We start from the raw sequence: 10,990 nt of genomic DNA on the forward strand, positions 1-10,990 counted from the left end.
CTCCCACTTTCTCCATTATCAGCATAAATAAGGTGATTTCTATTATTGTAACTGACTGTCCTTTAATTACTACCCTCAAACTCTCAATTTCCTATTATTAAATTAACAATACATAATTACCTATTCAAGAGTTTTTGTTTGCTTATGGAGTATTTTTATTTATGAGCCAAAAAAATCATTTCATATACAACTTTATTAATGTGTTATTTCATTATAATGACAATGACTAAACGTAAATACTAAAATGAATGAATAAATACAGTTAACTAACATACAAATCAAATGAATACATATTTTTAGAATAATTAATGTGTACATAAATTACGACAAATGATTAAAGCAAAGAGATGATAAAAATAAATAAAGAGAAAATTAATCATCACTTGTGTGTTTGCACGTGTAGATATATATTAATTCCCACTTGTGGTAGCTACCAAATATGATTGGAATATATGGATGTACCTTAGCATCTTCCTTGACGATTCCCAGCATCTAATCTCAGATGCTTCTCACAATTCTCTCTCATCGTATGGCTCACATTTACCATCCTACTCCTTTATATATACGGTACACATTTTGAATTGAGAAAATTAGAATTAAAGATCGATGAATGCAATAGTTGAAGCTGTTGCTTTCAATTACTGGAGCTTCGATGTCGCCAACATTGTTTGGACATGGGTTGCTGTTGTTACAGCTGCGGTTAGTTTCTGGAAGATGAAAGCATCTTCTTCAACGTGGTTGCCCACACCTCCAGAGCCAGCGTTGGTAACAGTATTAGCTTCATCTTCATCTTCATCGCAGGTAGAATTAATGCTACTATCATCAAAAGAGAGAACGCCACCTAGTAATAATAATAATAATATGATGATGTTGTCCGATGATGCTTTTTCGGAAGGAACAAAAGGGAAACTGACGGTGTATTTTAAGGATGGAGATCAATGTAACGCCGGCGATGATGATGATGAGGAAGGAGAAGACGACGACCACAACGGCGTAGAGTGGTTTGAGAATAATTGGGAGAAATTGAGAAAAGGGGAAATGGGATGGTATTGTTACCAGGATATGAAGGTAATTAACGGCAACATAGTTAGATTGTGGGACGGACAGAGGGAATTAAGCAGTTAGTGCTTGGTAGTTGAAAAAACTTAGCTTAGTAGAGAAAGCAATAACGCATAATGAAAAATTGTACTGTAAATATTATTATTGTAGCCTTTTTTCGATGTTTTGTAGTATTAATACCTAAGTCTTGATGATGAAAAAACCGCATTTTTCGATATTCATTGATCTTCTTTATTTTATGGAAATATTGGTTGGTCTTTCGTACGTATTGAGTTTGTTTTCTAGATCTGCTAATGTCGTATTCATTAATATATCTTTTCAGGAATTTTGGTTAGTTGCTGTTGTAGATTGTTGAATCAAAATTGGCAACTTCATCTTTATGCGTTAAAATCATCTACTACAGGTTTTTAATTAACTATTGAAAATGAAACCATATTAATTATGATTGAAGTACAAATTAAATTGCGGCTAGGGTGGTGCTTAAAAATCATATTTGTATGTTATAGCTATAGTTTGCATAATTGCGCTTCATAGCAAATTTTATGTTTGCTATGGAGCTTTTGATTTGTATAATTCGCTAGATACATTTAATTTTATACAAACTGTTCAGTTTTGTGTAAATTCATTTATACGTTGTAATTTGTATAATAAGATTTGTATTTGTATAATTATAAGTGTATAGAACGAAAATATATGTATTTGTATTTGTATTTGTATTTGTATATACACTTTTTCTCTCACTTTATACAAACACAAACGCATTTTATACATTTTTATACCAAATGGGTAATTGTATACTGAAAATGGTTATAATTGTATACCGAACCAGATGACAAAAAAATGGGATGTTTGCTGTGAATTACAAATAAAATAAACTATGGCTATAACATTTAATTTGAATTAATAGTTTGTTATTTCATATAATTTTCCATTAAAAGAATCTTCAATTGAGCCCAATATAATCTCTAATTTCAACCTAACTCTTTATTTGCATTGGTGTAATGTATTTTCTTATATTGAAGGTATAGATTACTATTTATTTTATATCTTTTGGGATTTATCTATCAATTTGTAACTTCTTTTTTAAAATTTTCTTGAGTTAAAGGTCAAATTGTGGTTATAAAACTTAAATAACAATATATTAAAATTATTGAGATTAATCGGGTCAAATTGGGCGGATCAAGACTCAACCTGCTTTTAAGCCATTTGAACCCAATGTAAACTTGGGCGGATTAGGACCCAACCCAATTTTTATTTCAATTTATTTTAATATCTCTAAAACACACCTAGTGTTACTCATCAACTCTCCTTAGTTTGTTTACACTTGGTTTGTTGCTGCAAAATAGTACCTAGTCTTAGGAGTGTCAAAAGAATATGAAAAATCGACCGAATCTAATTGAATCGAATCGATTTATGTTTTTTTTTCAATAAACGAAAATATATATATATTTGTATTTGTATTTGTATATGCACTTTTCTCTCGCTTGATGAAGAATTAAAGTGCTTCTTTTCAAGAACATATTTCAAAAGAAATATTTTAATAGTAGTATATTTTGAGGTGATATTTTAAAAGTAAAAAAAAATGAAAATTAACCGAACCGTACCGATACCGAAGAGAAACCAATATGATTGAGATGGTACTAAAAAATCTAATCTTGGTTATATATTATAAAATAACCGAAAAAATAGAATATATAATTTTTTAAAAATAACCGACCGAACTGTACCATTAACACTCTTACCTAGTCTCTGTCTGCTTCCATTTTCTAATATCTTTTGTGGCTATGCAAGGTGTTAAAAATAAATTTTAAAAATGATGAAAACTATATTCACAAATGGCAGCCATGGAAATTAATGATTTTTGGATTTTCTTTTTGTAGTGTGATAGGAACTGCTGTCAAAGAATACTTTAAAATGGTTGGGTAGAAATGAAATCAGCTGAAAACAGCATTAGATATATACCACTGCATCAAAATTAATCTTTAGCGACAATAACTTAATTACTCTAAATATAATTTTTAGGGGCAATTAACGCTCTTTAAAAATGTCTCTAAAGCCTATAACGACATTAGATCCAATGGCTATAGTGGTATTTTTAGGGGGATAAATGTATTATTTCCACTATTCAAGGTCATGAACAACACATTACAATGAAGATCAAGAAGAATTAGAATAGTGGTAGCTCTTTTGTTACTGTTGTATATGCAAAATGCTCAAAAAAAATTGACAGAAGAGTTGTGGTTCAGTCTAGAAAGCTCAAACAAGGTTATAAACAAGTCTTGCTATATTCAAGGGGACTTAAATGGCATCCTTTATACTGAATCTATAAAATATTAAAAGGCGCACAACTTTAATGTGAAGTGCGCATTAGCTCAGTGGGAAGTGGATATGCAGAACTATGCAGAGCATGCAAGATCATACCCCTATAGAGTTGATTTAATTTTTTAATTTACTATCCAAATTTAAATATTCTTCGTCAAATTTCTCGCTACGTCATTATATAAATGTATGCCTAAATAAATACAATATAATTTCGTACTTCAGCTCTAAACGACTTTTTAAAATTACTTTAAGATATTCTTTTTTCGACTTTAATCAAACATTGTCATCGCCTACTTAGAATTATATTACAACGTACAGTACTATATATGTTGGTTATTAGGGGTGTATATGCAGTGCCGGCTCAATGCTTATAAAAATTAGGCATATGCCTTAGGCCCCCAATTTTAGGGGGCCTCTAATTTTTACCACAATAAATTATGTGTTAATTTTTTTTATAGAAAAAAATAATTATCTAAGATAAATATATTTTTCTTAAAAAATATATATATTATTTTATTCACCTTAACCTCAATAAATAGAAGAAGTCGAGAAAAATTTGTTTCGTCTTCTTACATTCTCTTCACTAACTCTCGCACTGTAATTTTCTAGACTCCTTTTATACTATAGGTAAGTTAGAGCTCTATAAAAAATATGAATAAATAGTAAAAATCATGTTTTGGATAAAGTGAATTACAAGCCTGTTTAGATTGACTTATTTTATGTGTTTTTAAATCAAAAAAAAAAAGAAAAAGAAGAAGCTTATAAGCTGTTTTGTCAACTTATTACTTATAGAATAATGTTAACAAGTTATATAATAATTGCTAGCTAAAAGATTTTAGGCCTTTAATTGAAATTTCGCTTTAGGCCTCCAAGTACGTTGAGCCGCCCCTGAACACCGGAACTGTTGGATGCAATAAGAAAAGTTAGAGATGAACTTCAACTAGTTTTAAAGTTTAACAAAAAATAAAACACAATAGAATCACATTTTACTAAATTGTCTTAGATATATTTGTACTTTTAAAGAAATATTAATTTATAATATTAATGGGATCATGTATATTGGGTTTTCGGGTTTTCCGCTAAATTATTCATACAAACATATAATTAACTTGTACTTCAAATAATTCTTCAGTCCTACTGTCCTACCAAAATACAACTATCTAAGGTGTTTTTTAAGAATACAACACAAACAATGATATTATTAATGACGCTAAAATATCCATAATAATAATAATAATAATAATGAAATTGCGTAAAACAAATATTACAAATTAACAAGTCATAATGAAAATGATCATAATTTAAAAGTACTAAATCATGCTAAACAAGTATAATAAGTATTAGTTACATGACTAAATATTAAAGGAAATTAAATTTAGATTATGTACTTTAATTGTCTAAACCAATGTAAAACCAAAGAACAAATATTCAATAGTATTGTCATTCTTAGTGTTAAATTGATTTTCTTTTTGCATTAGTATTAATTTGATTTTGATTTAAGTTTTATTATAATTACCACTATAATCTTTATGGAACCATTCAAAATTCTAAGTTTCAAACTTGAAATAATATATTAAAGGGAAAATGCATAAGTACCCCCCAGTATATGCCCAAAATCCCTGAGACATACCTAACCTTTACTAAGGTCTTATTACTCCCCCGAACTTATTTTATGTATAATTTTCTACCCCTTTTCGGTCTACGTGGCACTATCCTTGAAACAATTGTCAACACGCGCTGGGCCCACAATATAGTGCCACGTAGGCCGAAATGGGGTAGAAAATTATCCATAAAATAAGTTCGGGGGAGTAATAAGACCTTAGTAAAGGTTAGGTATGTCTCAGGGATTTTGGGCATATACTGGGGGGTACTTATGCATTTTCCCTATATTAAAAGATAAAAACTATGAAAAATTATAAGAAATATTTAAAAATTATATCAAAGTAAATATTTTTATGTATAAAATAAAATTTTAAAATTATATATACAATGTCGGGTTGGTTTGGTCTCGGGTTGGTTTTTTTTAGTTAAAACCAAGCCAACCCAAATATTGTCGGATTTTTTTTCAACATCAAACCAAGTCAAATCAACCACTAGTCGAGTTTTTTTTTTCGATTTGACTCAGTTTAAAGTTTGATTCGATTTTGTACACCCCTATTGGTTATTACAATATTAGTAATGATGGTATGGTAACCACAATACTTTTTAGAAAATATTAAAGAAATGGAGTAGTTAAATAAATCCAAGAGTAGATATGCGAATATCCAATTAAAGAAGCCAAATTAGATATTCAAACATTTCTCACCACTAGCTTGTGCTGCATGTCGTCTGATGCGATATATTCTATGTTACGTATCATCATCTTATATTTACAAAGCGAAAAAACTTTATTTTCCGTATTATACATGACTGACTTTTCTTTATCTCATAAGTACCAATATTAAAAATTTAACCGTTCAAAAGTATAAGATTTGTGCGATTAAAAAAAATCTCGCATGATTAGTATTAATCGTATAATATACAAAATAGAGTTTCTAATAAAACAAACGATAGACTCAAAAATCAACTAGTTAATTTAGAATTCATTGATATTTTTTCCTTCCGGCGTAAATGAACTTCTACTTGATTCTCTCAAAGTTATGTTCAATTCCCAAGGTAGAAGCTTATACGGTCACAATTATGAGTAGTCAAGAATCTAAAATGATGTGTGCAAAAAAAAAAAAATGATCAAAATGAAAATCGATAAAAAATGTATACCTCTCAAGTAAGTCTGGAAGCTCTAATCTGAAGATGAGTAATAAGCCGGATCTGATAGAGCTGTCAACCTACACAACTGTGTAGAAGCAAGGGTGAGTACCAAAAGCAACAGGTACTCGCAAGTAACACTAAACTAAGCTAAACTAGCAGCTACAAACAACTCCTTTCAATCCCAACCGAACCACCGAAACTTCATTCTAACAGCGAACCAACAACCTATACTACACAATTCATAATCAACAGATATATCCAACAGTGTCTCAACTACACAATTCATAATCAACATATATATCCAACAGTGTCTCAAAATCAACCTCATATCCTCATATAAGAGCAAATAGATCATATATCACATGAAGAGGGGCAAATAGGTAAAATCCACACACCACAGACAAAGATGAAGTGAAATGCGATGCAAATGCAATAATGATGTCATGTAGTCGTGATGCATGTCTGTCCTAAGATACACATCTGTTGACGTAATTCAGACCGCGCTGAATACTCAAATCATAACCCATGGGGGCCACACATGGACCATGTATCACCGCCGGAACCAGATCCCATCGGCATCCAAATCGCTAGCCGGAGCTAGTCCATCTCATATATATCTCTAGCCGGAGCTAGTCTCAACTGTGTCTCATATCCATCCATCCTCATATCAGTGTCTCAGAACTCATGCAACAGATAGTTCACACATGGGATGAATAATGAATATGCACATGTCATCAATCACAATCATATCACGATCACATCATAGTATTACACATCATCTGTCTCAATCACAACCATATCACGACCACATCATAGTATTACACATCATCTGTCTCAATCACAACCATATCACGACCACATCATAGTATTACACATCATCTGTCTCAATCACAACCATATCACGACCACATCATAGTATTACACATCATCTGTCTCAATCACAACCATATCACGACCACATCATAGTATTACACATCATCTGTCTCAATCACAACCATATCACGACCACATCATAGTATTACACATCATCTGTCTCAATCACAACCATATCACGACCACATCATAGTATTACACATCATCTGTCTCAATCACAACCATATCACGACCACATCATAGTATTACACATCATCTGTCTCAATCACAACCATATCACGACCACATCATAGTATTACACATCATCTGTCTCAATCACAACCATATCACGACCACATCATAGTATTACACATCATCTGTCTCAATCACAACCATATCACGACCACATCATAGTATTACACATCATCTGTCTCAATCACAACCATATCACGACCACATCATAGTATTACACATCATCTGTCTCAACTAGAGCTATCAGATTTCAGTCACATTTGCCCATTAGGTTTTGGGGATTCTGTATCAAAGCTGCAGTGTATTTGCTGAATAGATTGCCTTCTTCTGCCCTGGATAATGTGAGTCCTTATGAGATGTTTTATTCAAAATCCCCATCTCTATCTCACCTAAGGGTAATAGGATGCCTTGGTTATGTCACAGTATTGCCTAAAAGTGACAAGTTTGGAGAAAGAGCTGTTCCTGCTATTCTCATAGGTTATTCTGAACTGCAGAAAGGGTATATAATGTTGGATCTAAGATCAAACAAGTTATCTGTGAGTAGAGATGTGCATTTTGAAGAGGATGTGTTTCCTTTTACTACAACATTACCACAGACTGAGTTGTTTACTAGCTCTATTGGTTCCCCTTTATTTCAAGATGTTACTCACCCTGACCATGATGATGCAACTGAAAATGTTGATGTTGAGGCTAATGGTGATGTTACTGACAATGCTGAGGCTACTGAGATTATATGTAATGATGATTCCCAGTTTTCAACTAATAGTTCTGCAGACATCAGACCTGATATATATTCTTCTCCTCCTGTCTTGCGTACACCTATGGCACCTTCTATCAGAAAGACCTCCAGGCCCACTAAAGCACCAACCTGGTTGCAAGACTACATCACTACTGGAAGGAAGCAAAGCAGTACTCGACATCCCTTGGCCAACTTTCTTAGCTATGAGAAGTTAACCTCATGTTATAGGAGTTATTTGTGTAAAGTGTCTGACTATATGGAGCCTAAGAACTTCAAACAGGCAGCCAAGGATGACAGGTGGATTCTTGCCATGCAACAGGAGATTCAGGCCCTTGAAGACAATAAGACTTGGCAGGTAGTTGACTTACCTGAAGGCATGCATACTATTGGTTCTAAATGGGTGTACAAGGTTAAATACAAGGCAACTGGTGAAGTGGAGAGATTTAAGGCCAGACTAGTTGCTAAAGGGTACAGCCAACAAGAAGGATTAGACTATCATGATACATTCTCACCTGTGGCCAAGATGGTGACAGTCAGATGTGTGATTGCTTTAGCTGTCTCTAGAGGCTGGAGTTTATACCAAATGGATGTTTATAATGCTTTTCTTCAAGGTGACTTGGATGAAGAAGTCTACATGGACATGCCAAAAGGTTTTAAGAAGCCAGGGGAGAACAAAGTTTGCAGGTTACTCAAGTCTTTGTATGGCCTTAAACAGGCATCTCGACAGTGGAATTTGAAACTTACTACTGCTTTGTTGGACTCTGGTTTCACTCAAAGTGTTCATGACTACTCTTTATTCACTTTGACCAGAGGAGCAGACATAGTGGTTATTCTTGTCTATGTTGATGATTTACTCATCACAGGCACTAGTGAGAAAATGATCATTGAAGCTAAAGACAGTCTACATCATAAGTTCAAACTCAAGGATTTAGGTGAGCTTAGGTTTTTCTTGGGCATTGAAGTCCTCAGATCTCCTAAAGGTGTTATTCTCAATCAGAGAAAGTATGTTTTGGAACTCATTGCTGATGTAGGCCTCACTGGTGCCAAGCCTGCTTCCACTCCTCTTGAGATCAATTTGAAACTTACCTCAGTTGCTCATGATGTGGTAAATGGTCTTACTGGGGATGCTCCTCTACTAGATATTACTTCTTACCAAAGACTGGTTGGTAAGATTCTCTATGCAACCATTACAAGACCAGACATTTGCTATGCAGTTCAAACCCTCAGTCAGTTTATGCAGTCCCCAAAGAAGTCACATTGGGAGTCAGCACTTAGGGTGGTTAGATACTTAAAAGGCACAGTAGGTCAGGGTGTATGGTTGCAAGCCAAACCTACCACTACTCTTACCTGTTGGTGTGATTCTGATTGGGCTGCATGCCCTAACACTAGAAGGTCCATTACAGGCTATGTGGTCAAGTTTGGTGAGTCATTAGTGTCTTGGAAGTCTAAGAAACAACAAACTGTTTCCAGAAGCTCAGTTGAGGCTGAATACAGAAGCATGGCTTCAGCTGTATCTGAAGTCACTTGGTTGCTTGGATTGTTCACTGAATTGGGAGTTCCAGTTCAAAGTCCTATCAACATTCTCAGTGACAGCAAATCAGCCATACAATTAGCAGCAAATCCGGTCTTCCATGAGAGGACCAAACACATCGAGATAGACTGTCACTTCATCCGGGATAAAATCAAAGCAGGGGTGGTTGCCACTATACATGTTCCTACTCAACAACAACTTGCAGACTTATTGACAAAGGGGCTCAGTCAAGCTCAGCATTCTTATCTCTTGGGCAAGCTTGGTGTGCTTAATGTTTTGCACCCTTCAGCTTGAGGGGGTGTGTTAAAATGATCAGATGATACAAAATGTGGTGTCACAAAGTTAGTTAACAGAAACAGATAGTTAACAGAGAAGTTTGTTACAAGTTGTTAAGTTGTTAGGCTGACATGTGCATTAGGTGTGTTAGTTAAGAACCTTCTAGATGCTTCTACAAGTTTGTAATCTGTGTGTATAAAAGCATTGAGAATGCTTCACATTGTGGTAAGACTATTATACAGATCAATAAAAATTCTCTCTTCTTCTCTGTTTCTAATTCTCTGTTCATCTCTGTCTAGAAGAGCTTCAAGCTCAGAATTCTAACAGGTGATGCTCTCAACAAGATTTTCTCCATATCCAGAGCTCAAAGACATTTCCATAACCCCTTCCTTACCACTAAGCTGCCAATCAATTTTGTTTAACACACACAAATTTAGTGAAAAGAGTCGATAGAGAAACGAGAGCAGCAGGCAGCAACTTACTAATAGGATTGCGATGGCGCCGTAATTTAAGAATTGAGACACTATCAGACTTTGGCTGTTCCATTGAATTGAACATGTGACTGTAGTCGACATATTGGTCTATTTCAATATTGAGTTCTGCCATTACGTGCACCAAACATTTTCAACCCCAAATACATTTTGTGGTACATATAATACCAATTTGGATCTTACCTTGCCATCAGCATCTAATTCAATATCCTCTCTCACCCTAATCCGATCCCTTATATATATAACATTGACAAAATTAGGAAAAGAAAACAATACATCTGTCGAATATCCTGTTAATTAGAATAAAGGAAAATGTCAGCCGTTAGTCTCTTCTTGACCAAGGCTACCCATATATGATTTATATATAGTTTGATAATTTAGATGTTAGCGGAAACGTGAAATTAAAGAACAAGGAAGAACAACAATATTTAACATGGTTTGGATCAAAATGATCCTACGTTCACCAAAGAACAACTGCACCAATATTTATTTTGGCAAAATGGTTTGGTGGAACCTTGTACTTGTATGAGTTTGTATTGTGGATTCTTCTACTTAACATTTTGTCAATTGAACACTTACACTTTGTTTGGATCATTGTTACCCAGTGGTGGAGCCAAACATTTTATTAAGGGTGTGCAAAATTTAAAGAAGCAACTAACAAATTTTTTTAGCGAGTAGGTTCACATTTATCTTGCTTAAGATAATGATTTTACCATCGAT

At 33.8% G+C, this 10,990-nt stretch overlaps 1 protein-coding gene across 1 annotated transcript; it reads left to right on the forward strand.

The window, feature by feature from the left end:
- Nucleotides 1-402: 402 nt before the first annotated feature.
- LOC102589679 (uncharacterized) lies at nt 403-1,274 on the forward strand. Its single transcript, XM_006353714.2, has one exon. The coding sequence runs from the start codon at nt 607-609 to the stop codon at nt 1,123-1,125; it is 519 nt and encodes a 172-aa protein (XP_006353776.1). The 5' UTR covers nt 403-606; the 3' UTR covers nt 1,126-1,274.
- The last annotated feature ends 9,716 nt before the right edge of the window (nt 1,275-10,990 follow it).

Source organism: Solanum tuberosum, unplaced genomic scaffold (assembly GCF_000226075.1).
Source record: "Solanum tuberosum cultivar DM 1-3 516 R44 unplaced genomic scaffold, SolTub_3.0 scf00157, whole genome shotgun sequence".
Taxonomy (NCBI): domain Eukaryota; kingdom Viridiplantae; phylum Streptophyta; class Magnoliopsida; order Solanales; family Solanaceae; genus Solanum; species Solanum tuberosum.

Coding starts and splice junctions, on each gene's coding strand:
- LOC102589679 (XM_006353714.2), top strand. CDS start 607: ATGAATGCAATAGTTGAAGCTGTTGCTTTCAATTACTGGAGCTTCGAT.